General features: G+C 43.8%; 1 protein-coding gene across 1 annotated transcript; it reads right to left on the bottom strand.

Annotated features, from left to right (window-relative positions):
- Positions 1-16744: 16744 nt before the first annotated feature.
- LOC123161720 (myb-related protein Zm38) lies at positions 16745-17945 on the bottom strand. The gene has a single exon (XM_044579527.1). It carries the CDS (start codon positions 17703-17705, stop codon positions 16998-17000), a length of 708 nt encoding a protein of 235 aa, XP_044435462.1. The 5' UTR covers positions 17706-17945; the 3' UTR covers positions 16745-16997.
- Positions 17946-20594: the final 2649 nt, after the last annotated feature.

Below are 20594 nucleotides of genomic sequence, written 5' to 3'. Positions count from 1 at the left end.
TTATTCAGTGATATACATGAAAGTTTTTATTATATTTCTCTTGAATACCTATCATATCAGGACCAATTTGATAACATGTGCATATTGTCATTACTATTTATTAGACTCTCAAAAAGATATAAGTGAAGCATGAGAGTGCAACTATTTCTTAAAAATGTAACCACCGTAAAAGATATAATTGAAGCAATAGAGAAACTGCAAACAAATGAAATACTACTACAATACAAGACGCTCCGAGCAAAACTCATATCATGTGATGAATAAAAATATAGCTCCAAGTAGTATACCGATGGATTGTAGACGAAAGAGGGGACGCTATCAGGGGCATCTCGAAGCTTAGATGCTTGGATCTCCTTGAATATTACCTTGGGGTGCCTTGGGCATCCCCAAGCTTAGGGTCCTGCCACTCCTTATTCTTTCATCCATCATGATCTCACCCAAAACTTGAAAACTTCAGCAAACAAAACTCAACAGAAACCTCGTGAGATCTGTTAGTATAATAAGAAAATCATAAACTTTAGGTACTATTATGAACACATTCATATTTTATTATTTCATAATACCTACTATATTCTAACTTCTCCATGACTTATACCCCCAGATATAATCCATAGCATCACTAAACACAAGCAAACTATGCAATGAAAACAGAATATGTCTAAAATAGAATAGTCTATAATGATCTTAACAAAGACTACACTTATGTAACTCCAAATGATCTAAAATTTAGGAAAACATGGGAAATTCGTATATATATCATGTGTAAAAAAATTAGAATTTTATCATGTTCAAGTGAATTATGAAAATTCCAGTACTGGGTGCAAAAGTTTCTGTTTTTTCACAGATCAAGTCAACTATCAACGAAATCATCCCAAAGGATTTACTTGGCACAAACACTAACTAAAACAGAGAAACACAGTAATAACAGCAGCATAATTGTGTCAACACTCAAAAACAGAAAATAAAAAGGAAAAACTAAAATAACTACTGGGTTGCCTCACAACAAGCACTATTTTTTACGCCCCTAGCTAGGCGTAAGGTGATACGTCTCCAACGTATCCAGATGGGATCGCGGAAGAACAGAAGCTTGTGGCAGCAGAAAAAGTGTTTCGTGTGGCTCTCTATTGGTTTGGGAATATTTGGGAATTTACAGAAGTGGAATTAGGTCAAACGAAGTTGTGTGGGTCCCACAAGCTCAGGAGCGCGCCCCTCGAGCTTGTGGCTCTCTCATATCTCGTGTGGTCTCCTCCCGAAGCTTTGAGGGTCCCTTCTGGTCCAGAAAAAATTAATGCAAAGATTTTTTTTGTTTGTACTTCGTTTGATATTGATTTTCCGAAATGCCAAAAACAAGCACAAAACAGCAACTGGCACTGGGCACTAGGTTAATAGGTTAGTCCCAAAAAATGATATAAAATAGCATATAAATGCATATAAAACTTCCAAGATTGCTAATATAATAGCATGGCACAATTAAAAATTATAGATATGTTGGAGACGTATCAGGTCATTCCCGACTACTTATCTCGACATGCCGATTAGTTATTCCCGTCTCCAGGAGAAGGACCTCCGCCCTACAATGGCCAAGGTGAAGGAAATATGCCCTAGAGGCAATAATAAAGTTATTATTTATTTCCTTATTTCATGATAAATGTTTATTATTAATGCTAGAATTGTATTAACCGGAAACATGATACATGTGTGAATACATAGACAAACATATAGTCACTAGTATGCCTCTACTTGACTAGCTCATTAATCAAAGATGGTTATGTTTCCAAGCCATAGACATGTGTTGTCATTTGATTAATGGGATCGCATCATTAGGAGAATGATGTGATTGACATGACCCATTCCGTTAGCCTGGCACTTGATCGTTTAGTATGTTGCTATTGCTTTCTTCATGACTTATACATGTTCCTGTAACTATGAGATTATGCAACTCCCGTTTACCGGAGGAACACTTTGGGTGCTACCAAACGTCACAACGTAACTGGGTGATTATAAAGGAGTACTACATGTGTCTCCGAAGGTACATGTTGGGTTGGCGTATTTCGAGATTAGGTTTTGTCACTCCGATTGTCGGAGAGGTATCTTTGGGCCCTCTCAGTAATGCACATCACTATAAGCCTTGCAAGCAATGTAGCTAATGAGTTAGTTACGGAATGATGCATTACGTAACGAGTAAAGAGACTTGCCGGTAACGAGATTGAACTAGGTATTGGATACCGACGATCGAATCTCGGGCAAGTAACATACCGATGACAAAGGGAACAAAGTATGTTGTTATGCGGTTTGACCAATAAAGATCTTCGTAGAATATGTAGGAGCCAATATGGGCATCCAGGTTCCGCTATTGGTTATTGACCAAGAATAGTTCTAGGTCATGTCTACATAGTTCTCGAACCCGTAGGGTCCGCACGCTTAAGGTTTCGATGACAATTATATTATGAGTTTATGATTTTTGATGTACCGAAGGAGTTCGGAGTCCCGGATGAGATCGGGGACATGACGAGGAGTCTCGAAATGGTCGAGACGTAAAGATCGATATATTGGACGACTATATTCAGAGTTCAGAAAGGTTCCGAGTGATTCGGGTATTTTTTTGGAGTACCGGAGAGTTACGGGAATTCGCCGGGGAGTATATGGGCCTTATTGGGCCATACGGGAATTGAGGAGAGAGGCCGAAAGGAAGGAGGCGCGCAGCCCCCCTCTGGTCCGAATTGGACAAGGGGTGCAGCCCCTCTTTCCTTCCTCCTCTCCCCCTCTTTCCCCCTTCTCCTACTCCAACAAGGAAGGAGGGAGTCCTACTCCCGGTGGGAGTAGGTCTCCCCTTGGCGCGCCTCTCCCTGGCCGGCCGCCTCCTCCCCTTGCTCCTTTATATACAGGGGCAGGGGGCACCCCATGGAACACAAGTTGATCTACGGATCGTTCCTTAGCCGTGTGCGGTGCCCCCTCCACCATATTCCACCTCGGTCATATCGTCACAGAGTTTAGGCGAAGCCCTGCGCCAATAGAACATCATCATCGTCACCACGCCGTCGTGCTGACGGAACTCATCCCCGAAGCTTTGCTGGATCGGAGCCCGGGGATCGTCATCGAGCTGAACGTGTGCTGAACTCGGAGGTGTCGTACGTTCGGTACTTGGATCGGTCGGATCGTGAAGACGTACGACTACATCAACCGCGTTGTCATAACGCTTCCGCTTACGGTCTATGAGGGTACGTGGACAACACTCTCCCCTCTCGTTGCTATGCCATCACCATGATCTTGCGTGTACGTAGGAAATTTTTTGAAATTACTACGTTCCCCTACAGTGGCATCTAAGCCAGGTTTTATGCGTAGATGTTATATGCACGAGTAGAACACAAGTGAGTTGTGGGCGATACAAGTCATACTGCTTACCAGCATGTCATACTTTGGTTCGGCGGTATTGTGAGATGAAGCGGCCCGGACCGACATTACGCGTACGCTTACGCGAGACTGGTTTCACCGTTACGAGCACTTGTGCTTAAAGGTGGCTGGCGGGTGTCTGTCTCTCTCACTTTAGCTGAACCGAGTGTGGCTACGCCCGGTCCTTGCGAAGGTTAAAACAGCACTAACTTGACGAACTATCGTTGTGGTTTTGATGCGTAGGTAAGAACGGTTCTTGCTAAGCCCGTAGCAGCCACGTAAAATTTGCAACAACAAAGTAGAGGACGTCTAACTTGTTTTTGCAGGGCATGTTGTGATGTGATATGGTCAAGACGTGATGCTATATTTTATTGTATGAGATGATCATGTTTTGTAACCGAAGTTATCGGCAACTGGCAGGAGCCATATGGTTGTCGCTTTATTGTATGAAATGCAAACGCCCTGTAATTGCTTTACTTTATCACTAAGTGGTAGCGATAGTCGTAGAAACAATAGATGGCGTAAACGACAACGATGCTACGATGGAGATCAAGGTGTCGCGCCGGTGACGATGGTGATCACGACGGTGCTTCGGAGATGGAGATCACAAGCACAAGATGATGATGGCCATATCATATCACTTATATTGATTGCATGTGATGTTTATCCTTTATGCATCTTATCTTGCTTTGATTGACGGTAGCATTTTAAGATGATCTCTCACTAAAATTATCAAGAAGTGTTCTCCCTGAATATGCACCGTTGCCAAAGTTCGTCGTGCCCAGACACCACGTGATGATCGGGTGTGATAAGCTCTACGTCCATCTACAACGGGTGCAAGTCAGTTTTGCACACTCAGAATATTCAGGTTATACTTGACGAGCCTAGCATATGCAGATATGGCCTCGGAACACGGAGACCGAAAGGTCGAGCGTGAATCATATAGTAGATATGATCAACATAGTGATGTTCACCATTGAAAACTACTCCATCTCACGTGATGATCGGTTATGGTTTAGTTGATTTGGATCACGTGATCACTTAGATGATTCGAGAGATGTCTGTCTAAGTGGGAGTTCTTAAGTAATATGATTAATTGAACTTAAATTTATCATGAACTTAGTCCTGGTAGTATTTTGCAAATTATGTTGTAGATCAATAGCTTGCGTTGTTGCTTTCATATGTTTATTTTGATATGTTCCTAGAGAAAATTGTGTTGAAAGATGTTAGTAGCAATGATGCGGATTGGATCCGTGATCTGAGGTTTATCCTCATTGCTGCACAGAAGAATTATGTCCTTAATGCACCGCTAGGTGACAGACCTATTGCAGGAGCAGATGCAGACGTTATGAACGTTTGGCTAGCTCAATATGATGACTACTTGATAGTTTAGTGCACCATGCTTAACGGCTTAGAATCGGGACTTCAAAGACGTTTTGAACGTCATGGACCATATGAGATGTTCCAGGAGTTGAAGTTAATATTTCAAGCAAATACCCGAGTTGAGAGATATGAAGTCTCCAACAAGTTCTATAGCTAAAAGATGGAGGAGAATCGCTCAACTAGTGAGCATGTGCTCAGATTGTCTGGGTACTACAATCGCTTGAATCAAGTGGGAGTTAATCTTCCAGATAAGATAGTGATTGACAGAATTCTCTAGTCACCATCACCAAGTTAGTAGAACTTTGTGATGAACTATAGTATGCAAGGGATGACGAAAACGATTCCCGAGCTCTTCGTGATGTTGAAATCGACGAAGGTAGAAATCAAGAAAGAGCATCAAGTGTTGATGGTTGACAAGATCACTAGTTTCAAGAAAAGGGCAAAGGGAAAGAAAGGGAACTTCAAGTAGAATGACAAGCAAGTTGTCACTCCCACGAAGAAGCCCAAAGCTGAACCAAAGCCTGAAACTGAGTGCTTACACTGCAAAGGAAATGGTCACTGGAAGCGGAAATGCCCTGAATATTTGGTGGATAAGAAGGATGGCAAAGTGAACAAGGGTATATTTGATATACAGGTTATTGATGTGTGCCTTACTAGTGTTTATAGTAGCCCCTGAGTATTTGATACTTGTTCGGTTGCTAAGATTAGTAACTCGAAACAGGAGTTACAGAATAAACAGAGACTAGTTGAAGGGGAAGTGACGATGAGTGTTGGAAGTAGTTCCAAGATTGATATGATCATCATCGCACACTCCCTATACTTTCGGGATTAGTGTTAAACCTAAATAAATGTTATTTGGCGTTTGCGTTGAGCATGAATATGATTTGATCATGTTTATTGCAATACGGTTATTCATTTAAAGTCAGAGAATAATTGTTGTTCTGTTTACATGAATAAGACCTTCGATGGTCATACACCCAATGAACATAGTTTGTTGGATCTCGATCGTAGTGATACACATATTCATAATATTGATGCCAAAAGATGCAAAGTTAATAATGATAGTGCAACTTATTTGTGGCACTGCCGTTTGGGTCATATCGGTGTAAAGCGCATGAAGAAACTCCATAAAGATGGATTTTTGGAATCACTTGGTTATGAATCATTTGATGCTTGCGAACCGTGCCTTTTGGGCAAGATGACTAAAACTCCGTTCTCCGGAACAATGGAACAAGCTACTGACTTATTGGAAATAATACATACCGATGTATGCGATCCAATGAGTGTTGATGCTCGTGGCAAGTATCGTTATTTTCTGACCTTCACAAGATGATTTGAGCAGATATGGGTATATCTACTTGATGAAACATAAGTCTGAAATAGTTGAAAGGTTCAAAGAATTTCAGAGTGAAGTGGAAAAATCATTGTAACAAGAAAATAAAGTTTCTGCGATCTGATCACGGAGACAAATATTTGAGTTACGAGTTTGGTCTTCAATTAAAACAATGTGGATTAGTTTCACAGCTCACGCCACCTGGAACACCACAACGTTATGGTGTGTCCGAACGTCGTAACCGCACTTTATTGGATATGGTGCGATCTATGATGTCTCTTACTGATTTACCACTATTGTTTTAGGGTTATGCATTAGAGACAGCTGCATTCACGTTAAAAGGGCACCATCTAAATCCATTGAGACGATACCGTATGAACTATGGTTTAGCAGTAAACCTAAGCTGTCATTTCTTAAAGTTTGGAGTTGCAATGCTTATGTGAAAAAGTTTCAACCTGATAAGCTCGAACCCAAATCGGAGAAGTGCGTCTTCATAGAATACCCAAAGGAAACTGTTGGGTACGCCTTCTATCACAGATCTGAAGGCAAATTATTCGTTGCTAAGATGGATCCTTTTTAGAGAAGAAGTTTCTCTCGAAAGAAGTGAGTGGGGGGAAAGTAGAACTTGATGAGGTAATTGTACCTTCTCCCTTATTAGGAAAGTAGTTCATCACAGAAATCAGTTCCAGTGATTCCTAGACCAATTAGTGAGGAAGTTAATGATGATGATCATGAAACTTCAGATCAAGTTGCTACCAAACCTCGTAGGTCTTCCAGAGTAAGATCCGCGCCAGAGTGGTACGGTAATCATGTTCTGGAAGTCATGTTACTAGACCATGATGAACCTACGAACTATGAGGAAGCAATGATGAGCCCAAATTCTACAAAATGGCTTGAGGCCATGAGATCTGAGATAAGATCCATGTATGAAAACAAAGTATGGATTTTGATTGACTTGCCCAATGATCGGCGAGACATTGAGATTAAATGGATCTTCAAGAGGAAGACGGACGCTGATAGTGTTACTATCTACAAAGCTAGAATTGTCGCAAAAGGTTTTCGACAAGTTCAAGGTGTTGACTACGATGAGAGTTTTTCACTCGTATCTATGCTTAAGTCTATCTGAATCATGTTAGCAATTGCCACATTTTATGAAATCTGGCAAATGGATAAACAAAACTGCATTCCTTAATGGTTTTCTTAAAGAAGAGTTGTATATGATGCAACCAGAAGGTTTTGTCAATCCTAAAGGTGCTAACAAATTGTGCAAGCTCCAGCGATCCATCTATGGACTGGTGCAAGCATCTCGGAGTTGGAATATATGCTTTGATGAGTTGATCAAAGCATATGGTTTTATACAGACTTTTGAAGAAGCCTGTATTTACAAGAAAGTGAGTGGGAGCTCTGTAGCATTTCTAATATTATATGTGGATGACATATTGTTAATTGGAAATGATATGGAAATTCTGGATAGCATGAAAGGATACTTGAATAAGAGTTTTTCAAAGCAAGACCTCGGTGAAGCTGCTTACACATTGAGCATCAAGATCTATATAGATAGATCAAGACGCTTGATAAGATTTTTCAATGAGTACATACCTTGATAAATTTTTGAAATAGTTCAAAATGGAACAGTCAAAGAAAGGAGTTCTTGCCTGTGTTACAAGGTGTGAAGTTGAGTAAGACTCAAGACCCGACCATTGCAGAAAATAGAAAGAGAATGAAAAGTCATTCCCTATGCCTCAGTCATAGGTTCTATAAAGTATGCTATGCTGTGAACCAGACCTATTGTATACCTTGCTCTGTGTTTGGCAAAGGAATACAATTTTGATCTAATAAGTAGATCACTGGACATGGGTCAAGAATATCCTTAGTGAGGACTAAGGAGATGTTTCTCGATTATGGAGGTGATAAAAGAGCCCGTCGTAAAAGTTACAACGATGCAAGCTTTTACACCAATCCAGATGACTCTAAGTCTCAATCTGGATACATATTAAAAGTGGGAGCAATTAGCTAGAGTAGCTCCGTGCAGAGCATTGTGGACATAGAATATTTGCAAAATACATACGGCTCTGAATATGACAGACCCGTTGACTAAGCTTCTCTCACGAGCAAAACATGATCATACCTTAGTACTCTTTTGGGTGTTAATCACATAGCGATGTGAACTAGATTATTGACTCTAGTAAACCCTTTGGGTGTTGATCACATGATGATGTGAACTATGGGTATTAATCACATGCAGATGTGAATATTGGTGTTAAATCACATAGCGATGTGAACTAGATTATTGACTCTAGTGCAAGTGGGAGACTGAAGGAAATATGCCCTAGAGGCAATAATAAAGTTATTATTTATTTCCTTATTTCATGATAAATGTTTATTATTCATGCTAGAATTGTATTAACCGGAAACATGATACATGTGTGAATACATAGACAAACATATAGTCACTAGTATGCCTCTACTTGACTAGCTCATTAATCAAAGATGGTTATGTTTCCTAACCATAGACATGTGTTGTCATTTGATTAATGGGATCACATCATTAGGAGAATGATGTGATTGACATGACCCATTCCGTTAGCCTAGCACTTGATCGTTTAGTATGTTGCTATTGCTTTCTTCATGACTTATACATGTTCCTGTAACTATGAGATTATGCAACTCCCGTTTACCGGAGGAACACTTTGGGTGCTACCAAACGTCACAACGTAACTGGGTGATTATAAAGGAGTACTACAGGTGTCTCCGAAGGTACATGTTGGGTTGGCGTATTTCGAGATTAGGTTTTGTCACTCCGATTGTCGGAGAGGTATCTCTGGGCCCTCTCGGTAATGCACATCACTATAAGCCTTGCAAGCAATGTAGCTAATGAGTTAGTTACGGAATGATGCATTACGTAACGAGTAAAGAGACTTGCCGGTAACGAGATTGAACTAGGTATTGGATACCGACGATCGAATCTCGGGCAAGTAACATACCGATGACAAAGGGAACAAAGTATGTTGTTATGCGGTTTGACCGATAAAGATCTTCGTAGAATATGTAGGAGCCAATATGGGCATCCAGGTTCCGCTATTGGTTATTGACCAAGAATAGTTCTAGGTCATGTCTACATAGTTCTCGAACCCGTAGGGTCCGCACGCTTAAGGTTTCGATGACAGTTATATTATGAGTTTATGAGTTTTGATGTACCGAAGGAGTTCGGAGTCCCGGATGAGATCGGGGACATGACGAGGAGTCTCGAAATGGTCGAGACGTAAAGATCGATATATTGGACGACTATATTCGGAGTTCGGAAAGGTTCCGAGTGATTCGGGTATTTTTCGGAGTACCGGAGAGTTACGGGGATTCGCCGGGGAGTATACGGGCCTTATTGGGCCATACGGGAATTGAGGAGAGAGGCCGAAAGGAAGGAGGCGCGCAGCCCCCCTCTGGTCCGAATTGGACAAGGGGTGCAGCCCCTCTTTCCTTCCTCCTCTCCCCCTCTTTCCCCCTTCTCCTACTCCAACAAGGAAGGAGGGAGTCCTACTCCCGGTGGGAGTAGGACTCCCCTTGGCGTGCCTCTCCCTGGCCGGCCGCCTCCTCCCCTTGCTCCTTTATATACGGGGGCAGGGGGGCACCCCATGGAACACAAGTTGATCTACGGATCGTTCCTTAGCTGTGTGCGGTGCCCTCCTCCGCCATATTCCACCTCGGTCATATCGTCGCGGAGTTTAGGCGAAGCCCTGCGCCGGTAGAACACCATCATCGTCACCACGCCGTCGTGCTGACGGAACTCATCCCCGAAGCTTTGCTGGATCAGAGCCCGGGGATCGTCATCGAGCTGAACGTGTGCTGAACTCGGAGGTGCCGTACGTTCGGTACTTGGATCGGTCGGATCGTGAAGACGTACGACTACATCAACCGCGTTGTCATAACGCTTCCGCTTATGGTCTACGAGGGTACGTGGACAACACTCTCCCCTCTTGTTGCTATGCCATCACCATGATCTTGCGTGTACGTAGGAATTTTTTTGAAATTACTACGTTCCCCTACACAAGGTTCAACATCAGTTCGAACCATGGCAAGGGTGTTGGCTCTCCAAGGTAGCGAGGGTGGTTTTGATCAACTCCTCCATGGATTAGCATGTTGATGTATATGATGGGATTCTATAGTTTACATGAATCCATCCATCAGGAGATTGCCAAGTACTAGTCCCGGTTCTTCTAGGCGGGAAGGGTGACCGGTGGAAACATCACATGGTTAAATGGTCTAAGATATGCAAGCCCAAAGACCAGGGCAGCCTTGGGGTCATTTCCTCCAAGCGGATGAACATTGCCCTATTATCTAAGTGGTTGTGGCGTATTGAGACCAGTGACGGTGTGTTGTGGCTTGAGATTATCCACGAAAAATATTTGCGTGAACAACCATTAGCTTTCGCCCCTAGAGCGGGTGGCTCACAGTTCTGGCAGCCAATCATATTATTGTTGCCGATTCTTCGGATAGGATCTTTGATTTGTGCTGGCTCGGGCACTAACACATTGTTCTGGTTGGATCGCTGGTCGGGCACTAGACCGTTTGCAGAGCAGTTATGTTAGCTCTTTAGTATTTGCACCTGTCTGTAGCTCACGGTGGGTGCAGCTTTGGCGGACCTTGGAGCGTTGCTTCCGGCGCACCTTTGGTCCTCTTGAGCGGGATCAATTGGCGGAGCTACTGGAGTTCGTGGCCCTACACTTGCCCACTCTTGAGCATGACGCCATCTCTTGGCACCTCGAACCAAGTGGCATGTTTTCGACAAAGTCCTTATACCACGCAATCTTGGCCACTCCTAGTCCAGCCAAACTAAATCTCCTATGGGAGATTAAGCTGCCGATGAAGATTTGTATCCTCCTTTGGCAATGGGTACGTGGTCGCCTACCTTTGGATACAGAAGTGATTAAATGAAACGGTCCTAGTGCTGGGCTATGCCCGCTATGTGGAGTTCCGGAGGACTCCAACCACATATTCTTCCTCTGCCCGGCAGCGATCTCCCTCTGGAGCTATTTCCTGGATGCAATGGGAGGGATTTGGTGCCATGATAATCTCCCGAACATGTTTCGGGAGATCCTTGGCTTCCCATGCATGGTTCGCCCATCCCTTTGGGTGGCGATGGGCACCCTCACATGGACCTTATGGAATGTGCACACTAAACTTGTGATAAAGCATGTGATTCCGCTCCGTGCGACTGATGCAATTTACAAAATGCATGGCTTCTTATAGCTTTGGACACCGCTTAGCAAGCGGCGCGATCGAGACAACAACGACTTGATCATTGCAGGCCTTCGCTCCACCGCCGGATCCATTGCTCCACCAACTCCTTGGCCACCGCCCGAGCCGGATTAGCCAGTAGCCTCCGTTTATTTGCACGGGTTTGCTGTGTTGTGGCCCCAGCTGAACTTATTTTGTACCTTGTTGCACTCTCTACTTTCGTTTGAACCGTCGATGTTGTCGGGTGTTGGTGCGGTTGCTTTCTAATATAAAGCGGGCCGAAACCCTTTTTGTCAAGATTGCAAGGTTTGACCAAATTGATATTAAAAAATATCAATATCTACCATACCAATTATATATTTTATGAAACTATATTTCATAATAAATCTAAAAATATGGATTTGATATTGTGAATGTTTGTATTTTCTTATAAGTTTGATCAAATAGGGATACTTAGCCTTCAGACAAAATTTATATACAAACTAAAAATGATCGGAGGGGAAAGAAAGGAAGAAGAAAAAAGTGACCGACGCAAAAAAGGAATTAAGATACCTCTGAAAAATAGGAAAATCGTAGATTTTGAAATGAGCGACTGGCCACCCGGCCAACCACCTACCCAATCCTCTTCATTACAACAGAGAAGAGAGGATGTGCCAACTCCGTCCATGCTTCGCTCACCGCTCGTTTAAGAGCTAGCTACTCCAGGCAGCAGCAGCGGCAGCGGCGTGGTGGATGGGAACTACAGTGACAGCACTGGAAGAATGTCATTGTCCCATGTGAACGCCGCTGGATCTTTGGGAGCTCCCAACAGCGGCGTCTGTGGTCCATCCGATCGGTCCTACTCCATCTACCGTCACGGATCCGGTGATGGCTCTACTTAATTATCAATCTTAATTCGCAACGTTGGCCTCGGTAGCTGTTGTCATTAGCAGCACTTAGGCTGGTCACAATGGGGAGGAACTTAGGCTGGTCACAATGGGCAAGAATATAAGCTAGTAACTTACACACTTCCCTAGATTATGTTACTATCTCCATAGTGGATAGGAACATCTATGTAGTGTCATGCAACGATGTTTTATTAGTTATAGACTCATTGTTTCTTGAAGTGTGTGATGTTCCGGTAACTTAACTAGTTACCACAAGCACCTCTCTCTTCATTAAATACGTGCCACATAAGCAAAATTGTATTGGAGTGTGTGATGTTACTCGAAAGTTCCTCCACACCGTGACCAGCCTTAGGAGTAACATCACACACTCCAATACAACTTTGCTTATGCGGCACATATTTAATGAAGAGAGAGGTGCTTGTGGTAACTAGCTAAGTTACCGAAACATCACACACTTCAAGAAACAATGAGTCTATAACCTAATAAATACATCGTTGCATGACACTATATAGATGTTTCTATCCACTATGGAGGTAGTAACATAGTCTAGAAAAGTGTGTAAGTTACTAGCTTATGTTCTTGTCCACTGTGACCAGCCTTAGAGTTTCCCATGGCAGATTTTGAGCGCAAGTACACGAGTGACTAGTGAGTACAGCTGGATAAGTCAGTTACTTCACTTGAGTATTTATTAAGAAAAATAATCTCATATGCTACCTATGATATACTCCCTCCGTCCGAAAATACTTGTCATCAAAATGAATAAAAGGGGATGTATGTAGATGTATTTTTAATTCTACATACATCTTTTTTTCCATTTTGATGACAAGTATTTTCGGACGGAGGGAGTATAAGTTATTTCTGTTTTCTTATAATTTGAGCAGCAGAAGAGTGAAAGTAACAGCGGGGGGAGAAAGATTAAACATTAATGAAAGAAGCAAGCCGGAAGAGCGTGGAAGCTCCTGCTGCCTACCAAACGTATCACCGACCCGCAAAACTGGCGACGTCAGACTGATATGTGCATCATGTACTAGCTTTGGTGATCACTTGCAAGAGGAAGGAAAAGGACCTCTTGTCTTTTACCTCCATGTTGAAAATCATGGATCTCCCCTCTCTCTGGTTGTGGGTTGTGACACTTCACTATCCTAGTCTATACTCTATACACGCATCGAGAACAAGAGTTTTGGGGTAGAAGTTGTTTTTTCGATAAAGAGTGACAAAAGTTGTAGTAGTACGTTTCTTTGCATGTTACCCTCCATGCCATTCGTTCGGCGACAAACAAGCATCATGTCCTCTGACTCTGAAGAGTACATATCTGATGGAAACCATATATTCAATGGAAGCATGAAAACTTGATCCCGTGCCGTTGGATAAGGAGTGTATGTTGTGAGATGAAAAGATGGACGAATTGTAAAAGGACCCCCGTAATCTTCCTGTACCTGGTACAACATCCCTGATGGAAGATGAGCCATCCCGTGCCTTTCCCCTTGGAGCGAAGACAGAAAGAGAAGAACAAGAACAAAGAAGTGCAGCAAACATGATGACGGTACATTCCTCTGGACTTAATTTTGAGAATAGTTCTAAAATTTTGCTTGCTAATAAATACAACATGCACTTGATATATCTATATTCATATATTAAAATTAAAAATTAGGTATAAATTCTTGCGAGTTTTCCTATTGCTTGACCAATTAATTTTTTTTTTGTTTCAGGTTGCCTGTTGGCCCTACCGACCTCTGCAAGTTTTTAGGACTATTAGTATTGCATTAGTATGTTCTTGGCTAGTGTAGTGGAGCTATTAGCTATTGGCACCAGACTTCTTCAAGTTGTTAGCTAGTGTACTGGAGGTATTATCTGTTGGGGTCAGGCATCCGCAAGTTGTTAGCTAGTGTACTGGAGCTATGTGCTCAATGACTGATGTATAAAGGTGTAGATTTGCCATCACTGTTAATGATGCATCTATTTTGCAACCGTGTATTGGAGTGTGGCATTATTTAAATGACTGAATCACATTCTTGCTGCATAATCACACTATGTGCAACTGTGCTGTTTTGCTTTACTTAAATATATTCTAGGAATTTTTTTCAATTGCTAGAAATGTGCTAGGTGAGGTGCAGGAGTTCTTCAACTGGGTAATGGTTTTGGTTGTGGTTTCGTCATTAATCTGGGCAATGGTTTTAGCTGTTGTATTTTACTATTTGTTCTACTTAAATTTACAAGGAATTGGGTAGTACCCATCATTCAATTTTTGTCTTCGTTTAGTTTCACGCAATCAACACAAATAGGTGGAGACATGTGATGAAGCCCCACATATGACGAGGTAGCTAGCTGTAATACTTGTATGTGTCAGGGGGTCATGTGCAGAACAACATTGCTGGGGCGGGCGTTTTTCTGCAAAACTGCATGTAGCAGTTATGGATGGATCTAAACCATACATACAAGATCCAACAGCCTGTGGTAAAGTTTCCAACCATTCACTGAAGGTGTGGTTTTCACCTGATATTGTCTCGACTCTGAATACCACCAACGCTACACTCTTCTGTTCTCCAGTCGCATGGTTTATATATTGCATGGACGACTAGAAGAAGAAAGGAGAAACAGTGGCAGTGTTCTTCTACTTTCTTTCTTTCTTAAAACTTCTTCCGACACTTATTTTGCTACGGAGAGAGTACTGGACAGCGGCGGCGCATAGTTTATACTTTACACTATATGCTTTAGTAGTTTGGGGGATAGTGAAGGGCGCTTGCCAATTTCTAACGGGGCAGGTTCAGCGTAGCAGTCAGCCAGACAGCAAGCGATAGCAGAAAACACCGCCCAAAGTTGCTCATTTGGCACTCACAGAATCTTGCTCCACGACACTGGGTTGTTCTGAACCTGGCGACCTATCTCTCTCACAGAGTTGAATTCTGATTCTGGAGTGAGTAAATAGCAATACTGGTTCGTAGAAAAGATCGGAACTTACCTTTCGATCTCAATGAATCTTGGTGGTCTGAGTGCATGAAGAAGAATAGAAGGTGTATTTTATGGAAAAATATCAGATGATACCATCCTTCACATGCTACCATGCTTCAACTTTTGAAAAATAACATTTAGATATTTTCAAAAATTCTGAAAACAATTATGGATGTTCACAAGACATATTTCTATAACCCTTGGAAAATTCAGATCAAAATTCGAAATGTACATTGAGAAACAAAAAAGACAAATCTAGAATGAATAGTGTCAAAAGAAGACAAATATGAATAGTGTCAAAAATGATACTTTTCACATATGGATTTGTCTTTTTTATTTCTCAATATACATTTCGAATTTTGATCTGAATTTTTTAGGAGTTGTAGACATATGTCTTGTGAACATCCACAAAAAATTTCAGAATTTTTTAAAACATTCGAATATGACTTTTCAAAAATTATATCATGGGAGCATGTAAAGGATGGTATCACCTAATATCTACCGTATTTTATTGCGTCAAAATGTAGTTGCGGTCGTGGGAATAATTAATAGCACGAGGTACTACTACTACATGACTATAAATCATGTCGGCAGCCATTATCGACTACAAAAATGGATCCAAGGATACCGTCGTTGTCCGGCCGGCACAAAGCCCCTCCTCCTTCCTTGCTCGCTTTCCAAATGTTCCACTGTCCGCCTTGGTGCACAGGCGATCTGCATCTTCCACGGCCGATAATCCTCGTCCATTGATGACTGACTTTTCGGAGAGCGGGAATTTCAGAGTCCATTTGTGGCGCCCCGTACGGAGGTGGGAATAATATTTTAATCAAAATGCTCTTATTCGTTCGAAAAAGTTTGCTTCAAATAGATTTATTTAGTATCAATGTCAGATACATCAATTTGAAAAACAAGTTTGGGATAAGTTTTTTCAGACGGAGGGAATACATGCTAAGAAATCGGCCGATTTCTCCCAGTTTATGTATCTAGAAAAACAGGTCCATTTTTGTTGGTAAAAGAAAAAAAAAGGAAATTCAGCCTTTTGGTTAGTCTTTTCAGACTGGTCCGGACTCCAAAGCAACCCAAAAGCGGCGATAGAATCTAGCGAAGACAGGAGTGCACCAACACAACACAAAGCGGCGCCTCCAACCCCAATCCAATCCGATCCAATCCAACAACAACCAAACGGGGGATGGCCGCTGATTCCCTTTGCAGCGGGCGGCATCTCAACTTGCTGCCGCCCCTACCCAAAACAGAAGAGAAGAGGGCAAGACGTACGAAAGCAACAGCCCGCGCAAAACAGCTCTACCTAACTTGCCCGCTCCAACCAATCTGTTCTGCACCACCAGCACAACGGACTCTCCAGCACAAGAACATCTTGAAATTGAAGAATCCCACCAGCACGGTCTAACTGAAACTACGACACTTATTTTAGAACGGAGCGAGTAGTAACAAACTAATGACAAGACCTAGTACTCATTTCATACACTTGCTTGGGACGTGTTTCAGTTGCCACTTCTCTTCTCGGGAAGTTTGAGATGTTCACACAGACATGAGACCATGGGAAACGCACTGAATTTAGTATCTAGTGTATTATTTCATTCCGTTCCATTTCATCAGTGGAGCAGTAATAATTTACATGAAACTGAGCAAATCGGGGAGGGCAGGGAGGATCTGGCTACAAATCCTCACCTAATAATACTAGTCTCCTCCTCGCCATCTACCAGTACTGTAGTATTTCTTTTCCTAAGAAGTAAATAAAAACGTGGTAGGAGGGAGCAACAATTTACAGCAGAAAGTTTGATCGAATAATTATTCCCAAATTTCTATTTCATCTCGAGGCCTCTGAAGTCGAGCATGCCGGCCCTGAGGCCCAGGAAGTTGCTGCCGCAGCTGCACTCCGTCGCCGCTCCTCTCACTCTCAGGATGCTGCAGCGGAAGCAGAGGCGGCCCTGCTGCAGCTGCTCCATCTTCACCGGCTTGGCGCATGCTCTCGCCGGCGGCCGTTCCTCCTCCTGTTGGAACGGCAAGCTGATGCAGAGGTCCAGGTTGAGGTCCGGGCACCTGGGCGGCTTCCTCTCCTCCGTCACCGGCTGCGTCTTTGGCGCCTCTGCAGGATGGACGAAGGAGACGGTGGTGGCGTCGGTGAGGGGGCGGTGCGTGACGGGGTCGATCCCCCTGCCCAGCAGCTTCCTCCGGATGTGCGTGTTCCAGTAGTTCTTGATCTCGTTGTCGGTCCTCCCGGGGAGGCGCGCGGCGATGAGCGACCACTTGTTGCCGAGGAGGCTGTGGAGCTTGACGATGAGCTCGTCCTCGTCGCGGCTGAAGTTGCCGCGCTTGAGATCGGGGCGGAGGTAGTTGATCCACCTGAGGCGGCAGCTCTTGCCGCAGCGCAGCAGGCCGGCGGCGCTGGGCAGCGAGCGCCAGCAGCCCTCCCCGTGCGCCCGGACGTGGGCCACCAGCCTCTCGTCCTCCTCCCTCGTCCACGCGCCCTTGTTGGTGTGCGCCTTCTCGCAGCACGGCGACCGACCCATGGCCGCTAAGCTCTTTGATGGTGGTGTAAACGTATATCCGCCTTGCTTTTGCTTCTTAGCTCACGTGTTGGTGTGGCGTGGCGTAGCGTGTGCGGGCTAGATTGGGGGGAGGAAAGGGCGGGCGGATTTATATAGGCGGCTCCTCTGCTTGCTCTCTTGGGAGGAAGGGAAGGTAGGCGCGCGAGCGGGAGAGAAAGAGAGGATGATGATGATGATGAGTTGGTTGGTTTGTTGGAAGGGGAGTCGAGGTGGTTAGGGTGACGGCATGACACGACCGGACCGGGCCTCGTGGATTTTTCTGGCCGTGCGCGACCGGCTGCCACGCCGGCCCGAGCGCGAGCGAGCATGCAAGGCGGCAGAGGAGGTAGGTACAAAGCGAAAGCACCTGTTACTCTATCTATCTATACTATGCTATACGATACTCTATAGGGGAGGTAGGCTGCTGGAGAGTGCGTAACGGTGAACGGTGGCGTCGGCGTGTGCGGTGCTGACACATGTGGCGGCCGGGCGGTGATGGGTATGGCCTGCCTACTTTGCCTTGCCTGCATCCACAAACCCAATTTGGGTGCCCCTCGCCCTCCATTTTCCCGCCGCCACCGTGTCCAAATATCCAGATAGGGAGGAACTCAAATGATATTTCTTCCTTTCTCTAGTTTGCTAGAACATGGTTCCTACTCCCTTCCTATCACAATGTAATGTAGGGTAGATTTTTTTAAACTTGGATTATATAGTTTCTTCTTCCTCATTTGAATCTTACCATTGAACTTAAGTGTCCTTCAACGAAGATTGGCCTTCTTAGGCCATCTCTAGCCAATCTATTATAATTTGGCCTCTCAAAGTGCCTCATATACCTTAACTCGATATAATTTAACCTTTCAAACTGCCTCATGTACCTTAACTCCTCATATGTCGGGCGAAAATTCATAGGGGTGCACACCTATGACCGCCGATCGGCACCTTGATCCAACGAAAATTGGTTAAAAAATAGATGGAAACCTTTAACCCTCTGAATACGAATACGAATACGAATACGAGACAGTAGGGTTCAAAATAAGAGAATACGAGACAGTATACGCGTGTATTCAGTACAAATACTTTTGTCGGTACTTGTTATACGTCTTTCTACCTCTGCATACGCTACATCCCCCCGTTTCGTTACATACCTTGTTCGATGAGTTCGCTACACTGGTCATCTTCTTCTTCCTTGGTTTCTCTTCTGTTCCGGTACCGTTTCATCCTCTTCTTTCTCTGTTGCTTCTGTGCTATTACTTTCGGTGTAAAATTTCTTCGATGTCTTTACAAGCAAACAATGGGCCTAAGGGCATCTCCAACGACAATCCATAAATTTTCTTCTTCATCCGTCCGCGGACAGGAGGGACCATTCCGTGGACACGGATGTGGGTGGCAGCCATCCAACCGTAGCCACATACATCCGACTTCTCTTTTATTTATTTTGAAGTCCACGCGATCAAATAGCCGCATGCAAAGGGTACAAACGTTCAAATAGCCGCATGCAACACTAGTTCAAATTTAAAAAAGTTCAAATATTATATCCCAACATTGTTTTCCGCTTTCACCGGCCATTGATGCTCAACCAGGTCTTCCTTCACCTGCTCTTGAGTTGGTCGATGCCGAATTTGTTGATGCATTTGAATAAAATTTTCAAATGTGGTCGGATTCTGGTCCAGAAGTTGAATAGGATCACCCATGTTCTCAAATTCCGGAGCTGCGGCAACATCATCACCCTCATCATCGACGGTCATGTTGTGCATGATCACACAACATGCCATCACCTCCCACAAGGTTTCTGTTGGAAACATGAGCAATTTACCAAATAATTTTATTAACAGAAATACTAGATAAAGCATGACTAATATAGCAGAGATAAAATAAGTCATGATATCTGACCGAGAGGAGGTAAATAGTATCTGCATATTTGAACTAGAACCAAACATATCTAGAGGAGACACTAGAGCCAGAAAGAGCATGAATACATACAGTACAGCAGCAGAAGCACTGGTCTTGGGGTCAACATCCTCGCCAGCCATGTCGTCGAAGAGGTTGTCGATGTCGGGGAAGAAGTCGTCGTTGGGGAAGTGGTCGTCGGTGTCCGGAGCGTCCGTGATGAATCGGTCAGTAGTCGCGTAGAGCGCCCCCCAAAAACCTTATCACCCTTCTCCTGTACAGGACTCAAAGAGGTGCGGTTCCGAAGGCCTAATGTCATGGCTTGCGGTGCATGCCGCAAGCCGGGATGGGGAAGATCATAGCAGTAGCTCAGAGATTGGAACTCGGTGGTGAGAGGGAGATGATCTTTTGATGTGTCTCTCTCGAGAGGATCGACCTCTTTTCTATAGGTATATGAGAAGTAGGCGAGAGGGCAACGAAGGGAGGTGAAACAAAGAGAGGGAGACGAAGTGAACAGCCAGCAGCCAAAGGTATGTGTTGTTCGCATTCAGTCTCCACTATAGCAAAAATCTTCAACCTCTGTGTGACCTTTCATATACCAGTCGTGCGTGGCAAAAATTTAAACATCGGCTCGACTCATTCCCGCAACCCATGGCGCGTCATGATGAGGCGTGGCATGGCGAGGCGGGCGACGGAGGAGGAGAGCGCGTGAATGTCCCTCTTGTTCTCATGCTCATACATGTGGTAAAACAACCTCCCTTATAAGGAGGTCCAACTCCCACCAAACTAGCAATGTGGGACTAAACTTTGATTCCACCTCTTGCCTTGCACGAATGGGTTGCGTGTGCCTGTAGGATTTATTAGGATTTCTGAAATTGTTATTGGGCTGGCCCAAAATATAGACAAAAATCTCAGCAATCCCCCACCACATCCCAGGGGCACACAAAATTTGCCTTTGGTTCCAAATCACTGTTTTATATACCT

This window comes from Triticum aestivum, chromosome 7B (genome assembly GCF_018294505.1).
Source record: "Triticum aestivum cultivar Chinese Spring chromosome 7B, IWGSC CS RefSeq v2.1, whole genome shotgun sequence".
Classification (NCBI taxonomy): domain Eukaryota; kingdom Viridiplantae; phylum Streptophyta; class Magnoliopsida; order Poales; family Poaceae; genus Triticum; species Triticum aestivum.
The sequence above is the reverse complement of the archived record's forward strand: the minus strand, read 5'-3'. Positions and strand labels throughout refer to the sequence as shown.